The sequence below is a fragment of the Nerophis ophidion genome, linkage group LG25 (genome assembly GCF_033978795.1).
Source record: "Nerophis ophidion isolate RoL-2023_Sa linkage group LG25, RoL_Noph_v1.0, whole genome shotgun sequence".
Classification (NCBI taxonomy): Eukaryota; Metazoa; Chordata; class Actinopteri; order Syngnathiformes; family Syngnathidae; genus Nerophis; species Nerophis ophidion.
Window position 1 is genome coordinate 12,494,823 of NC_084635.1, and position 20,230 is coordinate 12,515,052.

General features: G+C 39.2%; 1 protein-coding gene across 6 annotated transcripts; it reads left to right on the forward strand.

The window, feature by feature from the left end:
• The first annotated feature begins 156 nt into the window (after nucleotides 1-156).
• Nucleotides 157-19,460, forward strand: rbpms2a (RNA binding protein, mRNA processing factor 2a). 6 transcript variants are annotated; one of them, XM_061887630.1, is made up of 9 exons: nucleotides 329-543; nucleotides 6,243-6,320; nucleotides 10,051-10,089; nucleotides 10,237-10,299; nucleotides 11,187-11,337; nucleotides 11,680-11,843; nucleotides 14,195-14,267; nucleotides 15,886-15,942; nucleotides 18,805-19,460. In XM_061887630.1, the coding sequence occupies exons 1-7, from the start codon at nucleotides 484-486 to the stop codon at nucleotides 14,258-14,260; spliced, it is 621 nt and encodes a 206-aa protein (XP_061743614.1). In that variant the 5' UTR covers nucleotides 329-483; the 3' UTR covers nucleotides 14,261-14,267; nucleotides 15,886-15,942; nucleotides 18,805-19,460. The 6 variants fall into 6 exon arrangements, with proteins under 6 accessions (XP_061743618.1, XP_061743619.1, XP_061743614.1 ...); XM_061887632.1 differs by having other exon boundaries at nucleotides 11,680-11,828; XM_061887634.1 differs by lacking the exon at nucleotides 15,886-15,942 and having other exon boundaries at nucleotides 157-543.
• The last annotated feature ends 770 nt before the right edge of the window (nucleotides 19,461-20,230 follow it).

The following is a 20,230-nucleotide window of genomic DNA, read 5'->3' on the forward strand; positions in this document are numbered from 1 at the left end:
AGGGCCCGGGTCTTCCTGGCACAGCTGAGGCGGATCTCCAGCCTGATTACGTCCACATAATTGATGACCTAATTGAAGAGTGGGAGGAGGAGCAGAAGAGGAGGAGAAAAGTTAACTTGTTCCTCCTGCGCACACTTCCACAGCTGAGGGCATTGATGTGATCGCAGAGGCGTCCAGCGTTTTACTCGCACTTCTTCCCCCCCATCTTTCACCCTCACACACGGAGCACAAATCCACTTTTTCACCTTTGCCGCGTTTCCTTTTTCTCTCTCACGGCCCCTTCTTTTTTTGGGGGGAAACATTTCCTCTCCGGAGGCACCAATTGTCTTCCGAAATAGTAAAAGAGAAGCCGTCACCGCCTCACCTCGCCACCTCAAGTTGAACGGTTCCCCACCGGACTGTCACCGCAGCCGCAGCCCACTTTGGGGCACTCTCACCCGGCTCGCAAGCACTCGGCGCCGCGGCAGAAACGGCATCGTCAACATGAGCCTCAAAGCGGACACGGAGCCCAACAACAACAACAACGTCTCCATGGAAGAGGAGGTCAGCTTCACCCCTTTCATTAAATATTATTTAAATAAGGTTTCAACTCTAATTCAAACAATTGTTGCTTTAGTGTCAATTTATCCCAGGGTTCCATTTTGTTTTTTGTTGGCCCTTGGAAATATACTGAAAATTTAAATGTAATATATTTTACAGTATAATATTACACAATTTTATTAGCCTTGTCAATGTGCAAAATATATCAAAAGTGGCCACAGCATTCTTTTATTTTTATGTTTTTGGGAAATAAACTCTAATAGCAAAGTTTCAATATCCACACTTTTTTTTTTTTTTTTTGACTAGTCTATATTATAGCAGTGGTTCTCAAATGGGGGTACGCGTATCCCTGGGGGTACTTGAAGGTATGCCAAGGGGTATGTGAGCTTTTTTAAAATATTCTAAAAATAGCAACAATTCAAACATCCTTTATAAATATATTTATCTCAACAAAATATGAATAAGTTCATAAACTGTGAAAAGAAACGCAACAATGCAATATTCAGTGTTGACAGCTACATTTTTGTGGACGTGTTCCATAAATATTGATGCTAAAGATTTATTTTTTTAGTGAAGAAATGTTTGGAATTAAGTTGATAAATCCAGATGGATCTTTATTACAATCCCCAAAAAGGGCACTTTAAGTTGATGATTACTTCCGTGTAGAAATCTTTATTTATAATTGAATCACTTGTTAATTTTTCAACAAGTTTTTAGTTATTTTTATATATTTTTTTCAAAATAGGTCAAAGACCACCACTGTTATACAATTTAATGAATCATAAACTGATGACATACTGCTGTATTTTACTTCTATCTCTTTTTTTCCAACCAAAAATGCTTTGCCCTGATTAGGGAGTACTTGAATTAAAAACATGTTCACAGGGGTTGCATCACTGAAAATAGGTTGAGAACCACTGTTCTACGGCAGTGGTTCTCAACCTTTTTTCAGCGATGTACCCCCTAATCAGAGCAAAGCCTTTTTGGTTGAAAAAAAGAAAGTGAAATACAGCACTATGTCATCAGTTTCTGATTTATTAGATTGTAAAACAGTGCAAAATATTGCTCATTTGTAGTGGTCTTTCTTGAACTATTTGCAAAAAAGATATAAAAATAACCAAAAACTTGTTGAAAAATAAACAAGTGATTCAATTATAAATTAAGATTTCTACACAAAGTAATCGTCAACTTAAAGTGCCCTCTTTGGGGATTGTAATAAAGACCCATCTGGATTCATGAACTTAATTCTCAACATTTCTTCACAAAGAAAGAAATATTTAACATCAATATTTATGGAACATGTGCACAAAAAATCTAGCTGTCAACACTGAATATTGCATTATTGCATTTCTTTTCTCAGTTTATGAACTTACATTCATATTTTATTGAAGTATTATTCAATAAATATATTTATAAAGGATTTTTGAATATTTTAAAAAAGATCTCACGTACCCCTTGGCATACCTTCAAGTACTCCCAGGGGTACGCCTACCCCAATTCTACTGAGTACCAGCGTCTTCTACAGTGGACGTTTATTTTTCATTTGTAATAGAGCAGTATGCAAAACAATTGTCCACTGCAAAGGATGCTCTGTTTGGGTTTTTTCAAGAATGGGGGTGTCTGTGGGAAATAAACTCTAATAGAAAAATGTTCTTATAGCCACACCTTTTTTTTTTTTTTTTTTTTTTTTTTTTTTGGGAGTAGTCAACGTCCTCGACAGTGGACGTTGTTACAAAAAAGAGCACTATGCAAAACAATTATCCCCTGCAAATGATGTTGTTTTTTTCTAGAACTGGGGTGTATGTGGGAAATAAGCTCGAATGGAAAAATGTTCCTATAGCCACACACTTTTTGAGTAGTCTATATTCTGCTAAGTACCAGTTTCCTCGACAGTGGATGTTTTTTCTTTTTCATTTGTCAGTTACAAAAACAAGAGCGGAATGCAAAACACAATTGTCCACTGCAGAGGATGCAGGGTTTTTTTTTGTTTTTTAGAACTGTTGGGTGTACAAAGGCCATTTTTCAATGCAAGCCTTTTTTTATTTTCAAAAGTAGAGTTCATTATCGATGAGCTAAGTTAGAGAATAGACATTTCCGATGGCACTCATAATAAAATGCTGATATGTTCAGATGACTAATATTTTGCATAAATTAGATTAGTTTTTAGTATCTTTATTGTACTGTAAGTGGCCCCGGCATTCCCATTGTGCATCATTCTGTGGGAGAAAAATGTTGTTAGCTACACATACTGCAATAAAACTAATTTCATCATACCCATAGTTTTCATTATAACATTGATTTTAGGAAATAATTGTTGGCCTAGTTTGGATTCATACAAACTGTGTCCTCTGCAGTGGACATTTTGTTTAGTCACATCATTTGTCAGAGTTGGCAAAAAAGCACTGTTATTCAAAACAAAAATGTCCACTGCAGAGGACACTAGTTCTTAAAGGGATATGTGTGTGTGTATAATATATATATATTATATAACAAACAGGGTGTGCAAAGTGCAGCCCAGGGGCCATTTTTGAACGTCAACCCTGTATTTAAAAAAAGTTCATTATCAATGAGCTAAGTTAAATACATATTTCTTTTGCTACCCATAATAAAATGCCAATATGTTCAGATTGCTAATATTTTGCATACATTGGCTTGGTTTTTAGCAACTTTATTGCACCACAAGTGGCCCCAGCATTCATTTTATTCTTCAGTCCGTGGGAGAAAAATAAACCTGTATAGAAAAATGTTCTTAACTACACATACTGTAATAAAACAAATTTCATGATACCTATATTTCTAAGTAGAACATTGATTTTAGGAAATTGAGTAGTTTAGATTCATACAAACTGTGTCCTCTATGGTGGACTTTTTTTTTTTTTTTTCTTTTTGGTTCACATTCGTAAGAGTTGGCAAAATAGCACTGTTATTCAAAACACAAATGTCCACTGCAGAGGTTGTTAGAGGGCTATATATAGAACAGGGGTGTGTAAAGTGCAGCCCAGGGGCCATTTTTGGACAACCCTTAATTAAAAAAATGATTATCGATGAGCTAAGTTAGATTATGCACATTTCCCATGCTACCCATAATAAAATGGCAACATGTTCAGATGGCTAATGTTTCACACACATTGGATTGGTTTTTAGCATCTTTGTTGTACCAAAAGTGGCCCGAGCAGTCCCTTTATGCGTCAGTCTGTGGGAGAAAAATAAACTAGTAATAAAGTGTTCTTAGCTACACAAACTAGTTTCACGATAACTATAGTTTTCATTGGAACATTGATTTTACGAAATAATTGGATTATTGACGAGTTTAGATTCTGCAGTGGACATATCGTTTTGTGTTCATGTCATTTGTCAGTTGGCAAAATAGCACTGGTATTCAAAACACAAATGTCCACTGCAGAGGATGCTGGTTCTTCAATCAATCAATCAATCAATGTTTATTTATATAGCCCCAAATCACAAATGTCTCAAAGGACTGCACAAATCATTACGACTACAACATCCTCGGAAGAACCCACAAAAGGGCAAGGAAAACTCACACCCAGTGGGCAGGGAGAAATCACATCCAGTGGGACGCCAGTGACAATGCTGACTATGAGAAACCTTGGAGAGGACCTCAGATGTGGGCAACCCCCCCCCTCTAGGGGACCGAAAGCAATGGATGTCGAGTGGGTCCAACATGATACTGTGAAAGTTCAAGCCATAGTGGCTCCAAGACAGCAGCGAGAGTCCCGTCCACAGGAAACCATCTCAAGCGGATCAGCAGCGTAGAGATGTCCCCAACCGATACAGGCGAGCGGTCCATCCTGGGTCCCGACGAGCGGTCCATCCTGGGTCTCGACTCTGGACAGCCAGTACTTCATCCATGGTCATCGGACCGGACCCCCTCCACAAGGGCTATATGTAGAACAGGGGTGTGCAAAGTGCAGCTCAGGGGCCATTTTTGGACATCAACCCTTTATTTAAAATTCCTTATTGATGAGCTAGGTTAGACCGAATTCATATTACACAATGCCAATTTAGTTATTTTGTTTAGATAGTATATATTGATAAACTGCATCTTTAATGTACACACTATATCCTTTTAGTTTTTCTGGATTTCTGGATATGGGCCCGTCCCGGAAAAACCTCCCTGGTATAGAATATTAACAGTAACATACAATAAAACAAAACTGACTTTTTTCAACTATTTCCATCTCAGGATGGTCATTTGTTTTGAAAGACTTTTAAACCTTTTTTTTTTTTCATGTTGACAAGTCTCTTTTTTTCGAGTGTTGTCTTTTTCCAGCTGCCATAATTTGTCTTTGTGGCCAGTTAAGTTTTCCTGACGGATGACTCCTGAAGGAGACCCAGTGAGGGGGGTGTCCTGTGCCCTTTTGTTGCTCCTTTGTTCATTATCTCTATCAAAGTTTGTCTACGCGCTCGCCTCCTCGACTAATTTCCTCTCGGCCAAAGATCAGGAAGGGGGGGGGTATTAAGCTGCTTTTGCAAATCTGTCAAAACATTTTTAACTGGTTTATGGTTTATTTGTGGTTGAATATTGTATCACTCGCTATAGTAAGAAAGAAGCAGTATGGTATTTGCAGCTTTTCTGCCTTTTTTTTTTCTCCATGTTCAGGAAAAATGGCCTAGTGGCGGCAGTGTCGGGGCCGTTTGTCAGAGGAAGGAAATAGTGTCACGCTGTGCGCTCTTGTCCAGCGCTGTTCCTCTGGCAGCCCCATTGTAGCCGCGGCCTCCTCGCCAGCTGAGAACTAATGGGCCCCGGTCTGCTCCGTTTGTTTCCACGGCCGCGCTGGGCTGCACACGGCGTCGGCCCTCATTCAGCGAGTCATGCACAACCAGGGGTCCTCAGCAGGATCTTGTTTTTCTTTGCTCATTTTAGGGAGGCTTTCTTTACTGTTAATGGATGACCTGCTTTTCAACATTTTCCAACTTAGAGGTCAGGACGTACCTAATTAGAGGGGACCTACAAAGTTATGTTTTGCCAACAAAAGAATCACTATAGGGCAATGCAATAATGGAATTAAAGTGTTCATCATACGTCACGTGACTAAAGTCTTGTATTGTAAAATGGCACAATGAGCAGTGAAGCACAAAATGTTAAACACCAGAGTAAAATTTTTCATTTTTGAATTCCGGGTTGATTGTACAGACGGTAATAAGACTTGAATCATATTAAAAAGTCATACAGTATAATTTTTGTGTTGCTACTGTAACAATAGTGTTACCATGCCCCTCCCTAAGTGGTATCGCTTGCACATGGATGATCGTGTGGGCCCTGTTTTGTGTGAAGTGCATGTAAAATATGCGCTTCATATAAAATTGTACCGCAAACTTATTCCTAGACCCTTCACTGATGGGATATAATGACACATTTTCCCGGAGATTCTGATACATGTCTTTATTAAAGTGGGAAAACTAATAATGGAGGGTGGGGGGAGTGGATGCAAACACAATTCTGCTCGGGGCCCCATTTTAGCCAGGGGTGGCCCTGGTTATCACCATTTGTCCCACATAGTACCAAGAGGTCACCAAATTACAATGGCTGTGAGAAAAATCCAATGTTGTGCTTATTCTAATTAGAGTAATCAAAAATAAAATTGAGGTCTTATTCGGCTAGTAAAAGATGTCACTAGTGAATATTAAATCGCCACCATATGGAGAAAACAAAGCTTGACGGTGTAAACTGTTCATTTCAGGTACGGACATTGTTCGTCAGTGGCCTACCAGTCGATATCAAACCACGGGAGCTGTACCTTCTCTTCAGGCCATTTAAGGTATAGTATGTTACCGCACTCCATAAAGGGAAATGTTTGTGCACTAAGACATTTTCTGACTGTTTAATTTCAGCATAAAGTCTACCACAAAGGATAAAGCCTCTTTTGAACATTGTAGCTGAAATCAAACAATCCCCCTGTTAATGAGTCTGAATATTTGCATATATGGAAATGAGGCCACGTCATTGTTCGTCCAGGGCTGCGGACTCTACGGTTCATAAACACCCCTCCCACTCGTGTCCTAACTAACCAAATTGGAAGTGGTATTGCTCGCACATGGATGCTTGTGTGGAATGTGTAAATGAGTAGCCCTCGCCACTGACCACCCAACCCTGTGTGTGTGTGTGTGTGTGTGTGTGTGTGTGTGTGTGTGTGTGTGTGACCCAACTTCCCCATCGTTTTCCTTCCTAAAGTGAGCGTTCAAACATTGTAAAACGACTTAAATGTTTTTGGTTACCCGTGCTGACACTGTTGCCGTGCGCTCGCTGCCTGGTAGGAACGATGTGTGCAGGGTGCTTCAAGTACCTATTCGGGTTTCTTGCCTGTTTTTTTCACGTTTGCACACCACAGCCCTTAGAAGTAAAATTAACACTATCAACACAAAACATAACTCATCTAATAAAAGCACAGAATCGGAACTAATGGAAACCTGTCATGTGGAGCAAGATGAAAGTTGTAAGTGCCAGCACCTTAATAAAGGTGAGAAACTTATAGAACTCAATAACAAAAAAAACTTTCAGCAACATATGTAAGCGGTACCAACTTCACTTTGTACTCATTGGCCCAAAAAGTCTTCAATTGCAGTAAAGGTAATGTGAAATGGTCTGTTTGCAACTTGATCGTTACCTTTTTTTGCACAAACAAGATCACTTGCTGGCTTCCGTTACCTGTAGGGGTTTAATGGAACATATTTAATGTCTATTTTTCTCAAATACTTATCCATCCATTTTTTCTACCGCATTTATATCAAAATAAATTGCTTTCAACGTGTCATCGTTGTCTGGTACACATGTAGGGAGTGTGCACATTCACAAAAGCAGTCTGAAAAAAGCAACAAATTGCAGTCATTTTAATGGCTAATTTTTGCTATTCAATCCACTATTGGCTAACACACAAAGCTAATACAGGTGTCAAGTGCAGGCATAGTTAGTCAGATGCTGAAAGCCGTGAGGGCGCGATATAATGCTTAAAGTACATTGATTTAGCTCCCTTAAATATTAATGTAAAGGTTGCGAAGAGCCCAATTTCAAATATCCATTTCGTTTTTGTGTCACATCCAAATGTATTTTGTGGCGTAGCCCAGGCATCAATGCTGGGACCAATTTTGTTCATTCTTTATATAAATGACATCTGAAGTCACAAAGGACGTAAAGTTAGAATTTACAGATAACACAACAGCATTTTGTTAGGAAAGAACACACACAAGTTAATGCAAATAGGAGAGAAGGTGAAACACAAACAGGCAAAGTAAATATCAAGAAGGTAAAAATCTAATTTCAAAGTGTAATATCTCAAATATACTACATAGGGTGGCAAGAAATTTAAATCCTGAACAAACCTAAATATGATCAGTCCATATACTATACTGCTCGCTAGCGTTACTGTATCTGAGTATAGAAATATGGGGATATAACTGCAAAAGTATGCTTCATTCGCTAACTGTGGTACAGAAAGTCAGCTACAGCAGTGAGAAGAGAACTTTTTTTCACCAAGTACCACCTCAGGAAAAACTTGGGTCTCTTAGTATCACCATGACCAACATTAAAATACAGTTGCTAAGTAGGCCTAAGTATTCATTAAAATAAGGCAGAAGTTTTTAGTTAAATTTTATATTTTTTGCCATTTACATTAGTTTGTAAAATAACGTGTTTGAATATAGGAAAATAAACACTACTTGAATCAAGTGATTCTTTAATGTACCAAAGTTCAAGAATTACTGAGCTAGCATAATATATACCAGAACATCCAAATCCTTAATGCAATAAAATTTTAATGATTTGGAGCATTTGCAAACACCTAAAATTATGTACGAAGTGAACTATAACCTGCTATCCAACAGTTTGTACGACTATTAACAAGAGAAATATAACCTTAGGGCGGTATGGCTCATTTGGTAAAACCGCTATGCCAGCAATATTAGGGTTCCAGCTTCTGCCATCTTAGTCCCTGTTTTTGGGCAAGACCTTTTACCCACCTGCTTTCAGTGCCACCCACACTTGTTTAAAAGTAGTGTAAAGCTGTAGATAATGGTTATCACTATGTAAAGCGCTTTGTCTCTATAGGACAAGGGCTATAGATATAATTCACTTCACCCTGGAAAAAAAAATGCATGCATATGCACGGGCAACACTAAAAGCCTTTTCAGTGTTTCATCCGTATGTGGAATGGATTAAGCAGGGAAGTCGAAATTCTAAAATGATTCAGTTAAGGAAACTGTTCAAACTCAGTTTATCAGGATTGTTTTCTTTGTACTTCTAAGTTTCAATCTCATGTGAATCAGAATTTTGTTATTTATGAACCTTCATTATTTAATTTGTTATAAATTGAGCACAGGAAGTAAACAAATGTGTAAAAAAAAATGTGCCGGAAAAGGGGTCTGATTGAATAAAATCTGCTTTTTTTCTTTTTTCTTTTGTCACGATAAACTGGAAATGTTATGCATTGTAAATCAATGCATGTTCGAAATAAATGATAGTGAAACAACTCACTGTAAAATGGTAAATATTTAGGTATATTAAACGGATTACTTTTTATTTATACGGGGGAAAAAATTGTCGTCTGAACTTACTAATACATTTGGTTCGTTATCTGGTAGATCCTTAAATCTAAAAGTATCACTTTTTTTTTTTCCTACATTTAAAACACTTCCTTGGATGAGCAATGTGGCCTCATTTCCATATGCAAATATTCAGACTCTTTAACAGGCGGATTGTTTGATTCCAGCTGAATTTAAAACCAATGGTGGTCCTCTGGTCAATTTTGCATATATTGTTTTACAAACATCTTCAAACTGCTTTCTGGCCCTCCCTTCAAGAATTTTTGTTTTGGGGGCCGTCTTATGTTTTGCTCCACTTCAACTGTTTTCTCCATCATCCATGTTGTAGTTTTTGGTTTTCCATATCAAGTCTGACCGATAAGTTAAAACTGTACGCTACTGTGTTTTAGAAATGGCAACATAAAATGCATGTGCACGTACGGGCCAGTCCGCCCCACAAGAGGATAGAGGAAAAAGAAGAAACTTATAGACTACAGTGACAGACTTGCAAAAAGCTTTTGGTTACAATTTTACCTTTTTATGGAGATATCCGTTGATGTCCCTAATGTGGAAAAACGTCAAGTTAAGCAAATTCCAAACAGCTCGTTTGAAGGAAGTATGAAAAAAGACAAAAAATTTTTATAAATATCTCTGGCATGCCTCTGTGGTTTCATTTGAAATATTGGGGACTTATGGAGATCCCAAATACACAAACCGGTACCAATGTGTAAGGTTGGTTTTATATAAGTCCCCTTTAAGACCCTGCATCATTTTTGGCACAGTAATTTGTGGGTGGGGAAAATCTTTTACTTGATTTTAGTGTAACAAATGCAGCAGGAGCCATGCTGGCTGCCGACTGATCTCCAGCTGATGGCTCACCGAAGCAGGTCTCTCTTCCTTTGGCGAGAAGCGTTCATGCCTGACTTCCTGCATGTGACTCCACGGTATATAATTGGCTGTCTTTCTTCTCCACAGGGTTATGAAGGGTCACTGATTAAGTTAACATCAAAACAGGTGAGATCTTCCGTCCATGCAAGGAACTGTTGATGCTGAAACACTGTTTCTTCATCGTAATGCCATTGTAGTTTCATATCATTATCACACTTTTTTTTTTCTCTCCAAGATGTGTGGTTGACTGTCGGTTTTTCCGTTGTCTTCCAGCCTGTTGGGTTTGTAACCTTTGACAGCCGGTCTGGAGCTGAGGCTGCAAAAAATGCTCTAAATGTAAGCACATTTCTGATTGATGCGCACATGTTTTGCTATCCCTTTTGTGTGCTCTAACAAACATTGGAAGTGTTTGTTTTCTGGGCGGGAAAAAATTCCTCTTCCGTCAATTACCAAGTCAACTCTTTCTGTCTTCTCATAATTCAATGGCAGGGACTTTTTTGGAAAACGACGACAATCCTGTAGCATTACGGTAGTTTACTTTGACCTTGATACACATCCATTTTTTTAGTCTGGTGTAGCTTTCCTCATTTTGCATACCACTGCTTTACTATGATACTTGTGCTAAAGCCACGTTTTAGTGTTTTTGGACACGTCTCCAGTAGTGTAACCCTATTTTTTTCCACCAGTAGGCCTAACACACTCTTATAGCCTAGACTTCCTTATGAGCATCACTTCTGTAGACACACCAGCAGCACACACAAATACACAGACTCCGAAATACTTCTCACTTGCATGTGGGCACAGCGCTTAGGGCACAAGAACACGAGCAGTGTAAAACCACTCCAAAAAAAATGCTACTAAAGTCTTGTCATCGGCCCTTTTCCTCGTCTCGCTCTCCTCCTGGCTTGTTGCGGTAGGATAAAGTCCTTCGATCGTATGAGCTTATGATTTCATTGAGGAAGAAGAGATGAAGCCATGTTGAAATACTTGAGATATACATCCTTTCACCCCCCCCAAACTGTTTTGCTGGAATGGAGGCAGTCGAGAGGAAGTGGGTGTATTCTTCCAATCCACAGGACAGACAGACAGGCTCAAAGGGTACATCCTGAGTATTGAAACATGGCTGTAGGAAAGGACACGGTGCAAGACTAAGCAGTACATCCCCTTAAACTTAGCCCACCTCCTTTTACCATCCAATGTCCTCCCCTCCGTCTCTCCTTCAGGGCATCCGTTTTGACCCCGAAAGCCCACAGACCCTGCGCTTAGAGTTTGCTAAAGCCAACACGAAGATGGCAAAGAGTAAGCTGATGGCCACACCGAACCCCACAAATATCCACCCCGCTCTAGGAGCACACTTCATTGCACGGGACCCATGTAAGTTGTACGGCTGCACCACTCTAGGCTCTCTCATTCACCCTCACTTGGGCAGTGCCGAACAAATCAGTTTTGTATGTTCTGGATTTACTGACTGAGGTCAAAGTGTATCTAACAAAAATCTAACCCACCCCGCACATGCATGCATCATCTCGATTCTTCAGCCGCTTTGCTTCCTTCCAGGGGGGGATTTAACTTGGTGTTGACACATTTACATGATAGGGGTTATGCATTTGGTCAAATGGGTTTACATGAAGTATTCAACAAGATTACTTATTGAAAGTGCAAACATCAAGAATAGAACTTGGTCAGCTTTCTTTCCACATGCCCTATAATTCCCAGATGACCTGACAGGGGCGGCACTGATCCCAGCCTCCCCAGATGCCTGGACCCCTTACCCACTCTACACAACCGAGTTGACCCCCGGCCTTCCTCACGCGGCCTTCACGTATCCGGCGGCTGCAGCCGCTGCCGCAGCCCTCCACGCCCAGGTGAGGGACCAACCGGTGTGTCTCTTTTCTCTTACATGTTTCCTTTTTCCTACATTTACTGTTTGCTTGTTTTCCTAACTGGCGAACATACAGTATAGAACCACATCTGTTTTTTTAATGATCTGAGCTTTTTCTGTTTTGGACTATGACTAAGTTTATGTGCGCACAATATTACTGTAATAAGCGGAATACTACGTAGCCATAATTGACATGGGTCAATTCAGAGACTACCAATGGCAGAAAAACATGAATAATTGAGACTCAAATGTCTTGAATCACGGTTCGCTCTTCCAAACCCTATTACGTCGTGAGTTCAAACCCCGGCCGAGTCATACCGAAGACTATAAAAACGGGACCCATTACCTCCCTGCTTGGCACTCAGCATCAAGAGTTGGAATTGGGGGTTTAATCACCAAAATTATTCCCGAGTGCAGCCACCGCTGCTGCTCACTGCTCCCCTCACCTCCCAGTGGGTGGAACAAGGGATGGGTCAAATGCAGAGGGTAATTTCACCACACCTAGTGTGTGTGTGACTATCAGTGGTACTTTAATTATACCAACTAGACATTGACGGTTTCATCCAATTTAGTATTACTTGCAAAAAAAATAATTAGATTAAGCTCCAGAACACTCTTTAATTGCCATTGTTCACTTGTAATGAAGGGAACAAAATGCCTTAGAATCCCGATTTAAGCCCTTAATATTCATTAAACATCTTAAATGCAATTACATTTTAAAAGTGTATAAATGTTCACTAATCAATAAATTATTAAATAACTGTCTAGCTTTTTTCCTGGTCAACAAGTTAGCACTAAATGAAATCAAGTGTTATTCATAAAGCACTTTTCGTACATAAAATAAATGAACAGTGCTTCACAAACAATGCCCCAATGACCCACTTCACCCTATCACCAGACATGCTCAAACACACACAAATAATGCATGACTGAGTACAGAGGAGTCAGGTGAGGGAACACAATCACAGAGCGTCTACACCACTAGGTCACCAGATCACGGCCACCGCAAAGCAACCCCCTGCAAACAAGCAATACAATCAATCTGTAGTGGGCCTGCCTCCATCTCCCTCTAAAGCTGCGAGTGGGGGGTACACTTAACGCTAGGTCATGTTATATAATCCATGTCAACATTATGATGTACAATCATTAATTTGGGTTCGCCTTGCAAATTATCACATAACATATTTATAAATTGCTGACTTATGGCGATTAAGATTTCTGCAGGAAAATCTATTTTCATAGGAAAAATAACAAAATCCAAATTTGCAATAATCCACTCTGTCCTGAAAACTTGCATCCACAAGCAATTCGAATATTTCGTGTTGGTGACTTCATTAAATCAAAACTCAAAGTCCACCAAAAATTAGACCTTGAGAATGGAATGCTGGCTCTTGGTTCATTTTGTATTTGACCATAGTTGTATACGAACTTGCAGATTTAGTTTTTTGTGACTAATCAATTTGGTATCCACAAGGGCACAGTAAAAAAAAAAAAAATAGTGCTTACATTTTGTAAGCTATTATCTTCCAGTTATTTAGTTTCCATTTATTCTATTCCCGAAAAACTACTGTAACCTGGCAGTGAGTTTGCACAATACCTATTTAATATTCTGGTGGCGAGCATTTTCAAATGCCATATTTACATGAGCCTATATTCAGATTGAAAGTCCTATGCCAGGGGTCAAAACATTACCTATATACGGAATTAAAAATCGGTCTAAAGTTTAAACATAGAAATATTGTGTGCATAGAATCCTAGGGAATAGCTGGTGCACTCTGTAGTCCAGTTTTAAAATGACTTTGTGCCAAAAAAAAAAAACACAAACCTTCTGAATTGTACAGAGAGCTGTGTGAATTCTTTTAAAAACGTTAGTCATGGGCAGACTTTAGGGAACAATGGCCATAGGAAATATCTCATTAGGTCATTTTGAGTTCATTATCTTGTAAGAGCACAAGAATGCTAGATCACAAAGCACTTTGACATAGGCCTTTTTGCCTGGGACCTGTGGCACAGGAATGCAAAGTATTTGCTCGGAGAAATGCTCCTGGCCTGATGTAGCCAAAAACTGTGCTGGGCGGGGACGGGCTTTTTAATTAGAATCTGACATCCTCCACCAAAATGCTGATAACATTTTGGCTACATTAAGTTGTCTGGCTATGTCATGGCTTCTGCCTTTTTGTTTTTTTTTTGTTTTTTTTTTTGTGGAAGATGGCCTCATTCTGTCATGGGTTTGGAAACTCGTACATTGTTGCAGAAGTTCCAAAGTAGATGTAAATAGAGAAAATACCCAAAACTAAGTGTTTAAGCTCTGAAACCTCATTTTGGTCATGACTCTTTGTGTTTCTGTAGATGCGCTGGTACCCTACTCCTTCTGAGACTTCCCAGCCTGGATGGAAGTCCCGGCAGTTTTGTTAAATATTTAGTGAGTAATCTTTAATCCAATGAGTGTTTAGATCATCCACCTCCCGCTCAATCCTACCTTGATCTTGTGAAAATGTAAACTTTATAAAACATTGCAATGTTTACCTGCAAAAATGTCAACACAAATCAAAATGAGGGCGACTATTTGCAGAACTTTGAAGAATTTGTCTCTACCGTATCACATTTATATTTATTTTTGTACATAAGCTTGGTCTCTCACTGAATGTTTTCCCACAAGGCTAGTCTTGTATTGTATTTAAAAATGATGCCTTTCTGGCCAATTGACCCATGGTACAGTAGATGCCATCAAGAACAAAAGGTAGGCTGTCAAAGGACAGTTTAAGACACTAGCTACAAATATTTAAAGGCCTACTGAAATTAGATTTTCTAATTTAAACAGCGATAGCAGGTCCATTCTTTGTGTCATACTTGATCATTTCGCGATATTGCCATATTTTTTGCTGAAAGGATTTAGTAGAGAACATCGACGATAAAGTTCGTAACTTTTGGTCGCTAATAAAGCCTTGCCTTTACCGGAAGTCGCAGACGATGTACTCGTGACAGTCATTGGTTGTAGGGCTCCTCACATCTGAACATTGTTTACAATGTGAGCCACCAATAGTAAGAGCAATTCGGACCGAGAAAGCGACAATTTCCCCGTTAATTTGAGCAAGGATGAAAGATTTGTGGATGAGGATATTGATAGTGAAGGACTAGAAGAAAAAAAAAAAACAGGCGAGGGCAAGTGAGAGTGATTTGATGTGTTTAGACACATTTACTAAGATAATTGTGGAAGATCCCTTATCTGCTATTGTGTTAGTGTTTTAGTGAGATTAAATAGTACCTGAAGTCGGAGGGGTGTGTCCACGGGTGTGTTGACGCCAGAGTCTCTGAGGGAAGTCACGCAGCTGCATGGACGGCGCAAGCTCCGCTGATCTCCGGTAAGAGGCGACTTTATACCACAATTTTCTCACCGAAAACTGCCGGTAGACATGTAGTCGAGATCCATGTTCGCTTGACTGCTCTGATCCATAGTAAAGCTTCACCTCCGGGAATTTTAAACAAGGAAACACCGGCTGTGTTTGTGTGGCTAAAGCTTCCCACCTCCATCTTTGTACTTTGACTTCTCCATTATTAATTGAACAAATTGCAAAAGATTCAGCAACACAGATGTCCGGAATACTGTGTAATTATGCGATTAAAGCAGACTAATTATAGCTTGGATCGGGCTGGAAATTAAATTCTGCTACAACCTGAGACGTGAAACGCATGCGTCATACCGCGACGTTTTCAACACAACACTTCGCGGGAAATTTAAAATTGCAATTTAGTAAACTAAAAAGGCCGTATTGGCATGTGTTGCAATGCTAATATTTCATCATTGATATATAAACTATCAGACTGCGTGATCGATAGTAGTGGGTTTCAGTAGGCCTTTAAGTCTATTGGACGTTCAACTGAAATTTCAGGATGATTATACTTTCATAGGTGATCTAGATTTGAACTTTTCTAAGATTTTAAATGCAGATGTTCAATGTTCCACTAATTTGCTGTCATAGAACATGACTGGATTTTTACAGAAAACTTTTTTTTCTCTATCTTCTGAAACCTGCTGATAGCATAAGCTCATTGGCCACCTCTGAGAACATCCTATTTAAAATCTGAACAATGGCAAGGTACTGTATCAATTGTTGGGTGTCATCTTAATCTCATGTCACCAGCATGATGGACAAGACTGTTTAAATTAGGTGTCAAATTATCATATTTAGCTAGTTTTTAATTACATTAATCTAATTCTTTAATATCCAACTTTACTGTTACTGTATGCCAGCGAGTTGTTTTGTCCCCTTGTGCTTGACTAAGGGCAATGAAACTCTGTAGTCACAGCGAAAAAGAGGTGTCACTCTGTAGGGCCGGTGATGTTTGCGTCTTTAGTACGGATAGGATGGATTATATCTTACAGATAAAGCTGGAAAACTTAATCAAATTTTGACTTCGATGATGGCTTCCCACGGTCATCGAAAAAACGATTCTTGTGCCACGCATGTAAATTTCGGAGCTTGTGACAATGAAATGGGGAAAGACCAAGTTTTCCGAAAGTTTGAGATTACCGCAGTTGCCTCTTTCTTACAGCGCCTAATCAGTAATCCCTGAACTTGACAAAACTGAGCGTAGGATTTCCGCGTTCACGTAACCGCAGACAGAATCACAGAAATGCCCAATAAAATGGAATACGCTGTTAAACGCAAAATAAATAAGTCAGTACAAATGTGAGTGAAATGTCATTCAGATTGAACACTTGTTTGGGGAAAATGTGTCCGGCACCGGTCATTCATCCCTGAAACACTCAACCGCCACCCTAAACAGTCTGCTCGAGATGGCCACTTGAAACCACTAAATCAGGAAGCTAAAGCTAGCAAGAGTAATTCATACTCACAATACATCTCATCTGCTTGTGCTGTGGTGAACGACATCGTAACCAATCAATGTACAAATCGGACAGTATTCACAACTTGAGGGTTTCTCTTTTTTAAACAGCCTCAAGTAGTCTCCTTACTGGAGACGGCGTGGTGCTGTTGGGAGAGTGGCCGTGCCAGCAACCTGAGGGTTCCTGGTTCGATCCCCACATTCTATCATCCACATCATATCTGTTGTGTTTGAGCAAGACCTTGCTCCAGAGGGGTTGTGATTAGCACCTTGTAAGGCAGCTCCCGCCATCAGTGTGTGACTGTGGAAGTAGTGATAAAGCGCTTCGAGAACCTTGAGGGTAGAAAAGCGCTATAAAAGTATAACCCATTTACCATTTACTCATTAAGCTCAGAACAGCACCCACACCTCTTCACAATAAAAGCGCTGTACAAAACATCTGTTAAAAGGTTTCATAAAGCACCTTACACAAGCATAATTTACTTAAAATACTTGATACCTTTACACAATTGTTATGCTTTGACTTAAAGGCCTACTGAAACCCACTACTACCGACCACGCAGTCTGATAGTTTATATATCAATGATGAAATATTAACATTGCAACACATGCCAATACGGTCGGTTTAGTTTATTAAATTACAATTTTAAATTTCCAGCGGAGTTTCCTGTTGAAAACGTCACAGAATGATGACGTGTGTTTGTGACGTTATTGGTTGGAGGGGACATATTACGGCTAAAAGTCGTCTCTTTTCATCGTGCAATTACAGTATTTTGGACATCTGTGTTGCTGAATCTTTTGCAATTTGTTCAATTAATAATGAAGTCAAAGTAGAAAGATATAGATGGGAAGCCTTTAGCCACACAAACACACGGTATTTCCTTGTTTAAAATTCCCGGAAGTGAAGCTTTACTATGGATCAGAGCGGTCAAGCGAACATGGATCCCGACTACATGTCAACCGGCAGTTTTTGGTGAGAAAATTGTGGAAATAAGTCTCCTCTTGCCGGAGATCAGCGGAGCCAGCGACCTTCAGCTGCCGTGACTTATCTCAGAGACTCTGGCGTCAAAACACACGTGGCCACACCCTTTCGACTTTAAGGTTTTTTGATTGATTGATACTTTTATTAGTAGATTGCACAGTACAGTACATATTCCGTACAATTGACCACTAAATGGTAACACCCGAATAAGTTTTTCAACTTGTTTAAGTCGGGGTCCACGTTAATCAATTCATGGTACTATTTAACTCTCTAAAACACTAGCAACGCAATAGGCAGATAAGGGATTTTCCAGAGTTATCCTAGGAAATGTCTAAGAACATCTGAATTGCTCTCACTGCAATCGCCTTTTTTTTTTTTGTTCTCTAGTCCTTCACTCTAAATTACCTCATCCACGAATCTTTCATCCTCGCTCAAATTAATGGGGAAATTGTCGCTTTCTCAGTCCGAATAGCTCTAGCTGCTGGCTATGATTGTAAACAATGTGAGGATATGAGGAGCCCTACAACCAGTGACGTCACGCGCACATCGTCTGCTACTTCCGGTAAAGGCAAGGCTTTTTTATTATTGACCTAAAGTTGCAAACTTTATTGTCTATGTTCTCTACTAAATCCTTTCAGCAAAAATATGGCAATATCGCGAAATGATCAAGTATGACACATAGAATGGACCTGACTTCCCCGTTTTAGATAAAATATCATTTCAGTAATGTATTGTACCATTAAAAGGCATTTTCGCATTTAAAATGTTAATGTTAATGACACAAACACACTACGGTGGTGAAGAAAGTGTAAAAGATAAATGTAATTCCAAATTAAAACAGGAAAAACTTAGTTTTTATATAGTGCTACTGTTATTTTACATGTTGTGGTTTATTCTTTACAAATTTAATCTTTGTTTTGAATTATATTTAAAGTTGCGTTTTGGTGCTACTGTTTTCAAATTAATGAATAATCGTATCATAATTTCATCCTCAAAATGATCGTGATTTTTTTCCATAATCGTCCAGCTATACAAATAGTGTAAACTAATCAATTTCTTATCAGTGTGTTTGTATAAGTTTGATTGTCGTCTTTGTCATTGGAATAACGATGTTCCTTGTTTTCTGCAGGTCTCTGGAAACCACACTTTTGTCCAGTTAAAGTGAGGTTTGCCAAGCTCTTTGTTAATTTAATCAGGTTTATTTAATGGACAAATGTGCATTAGGAACAGTATTTATGTCTTCCCAATTGTGTCTGGGGGGAGTTAAACCATCTTGCTGTCGACAATCACCCATCGTGGTACCATCTCAGCACTCGATAAACTCGTGTTAGGCTCTTCAAAGCTCCTTGGACCGTCGTTGCTGAGGAAAACCAACACCCAGAAGTCCTTGTACAGCTGTAGTCTGTGGCCGCGTAAGGTTTAGATGTGTGATGTTGCATGTTCAAGTCTTTCTGGCATGAATTTAGAACAGAATTCTGTGTATCTTGTTTTCCCCTAGTACCTGTGTTGCCTCTTAACCTTTTTGGTGAAGACAGCGAAATGTTTTTTTTGTTTGTTTTTCTTGTAGCGCCTTGGTCTTACCTTCTGTTAAAGCTTGGTTGTTCAGTCGATGGCTTATCTCGCATGGACCTTGTGAAGGTGTCGCCATGTTCATGACAATCCCTACTCTCATATCAATGTTTGAGCAAAATAAAGTACTTAAGTATTTTTGTACTTTTGTTTTTTTGCGTAATGTGTATTTGTCTTTTTGTGCAATTAAATGAACTTGTATGAGTTGGATGTTCAGTCGTGTCTCATATTTTGGTGTTAAGTTTTGATCCTATAATCCTGTTTAAATAGTTTTAGAGGAAGAAAAGTGCAATTTGTTTAAATGGGAAGTAGGTGTCTGTCAAAAAAAAAAAAAAACGTGGCGTGTGCCATTCTGCTAAAAATGATTGCTGTAAAACGATCTTTCAGAATGTGAAACTGGACTAACAAAGGGTTGCTTTTTGAGTGCCATTTTGAAATGGAAACAGTATTTGAGTGATGGAGGAATTTAATTTGTGGTTTAGAAACAAGTTTGTCTTTGTATCTGCTGCGCATAAGATGTAAAAACAAAAGTCCCATCTTATGAATAAAAAAAAAAAGAAATGTGAATGCATTTTTCTTGTGGTTTCTTCTCTGGTTGAAATATAGCAAAAGCTTTTAAAAAAATAAAATGAATGCATACTAACACAAAGAAATGGAGTCTATGGTCTGCAGATGTTCACGTCAATAATGCATCCCAACTATTCATTTGTAATGCACGGATGCATTAGTGTCTCTCTGCATCATGTGTAGAGTTGACCTCCACACTTCTGGTCTCTTAGGCTGGTGAGGAAGGCACTGTTCAACCAACCATGAAGGATCCTCGAGGGACTCTGTGGACCGTTCTCAATGTGGCAGCTGCCTGTAATTGTCGTCCCCAACTATAAACACTTCCTTGCTGTGCCCATGTAACGTATACAGGCGGGACGCTCAAGCCACATTCAACATATAGCACTGGCCACAAAATTAGCTACACTTGCCCAATCTAT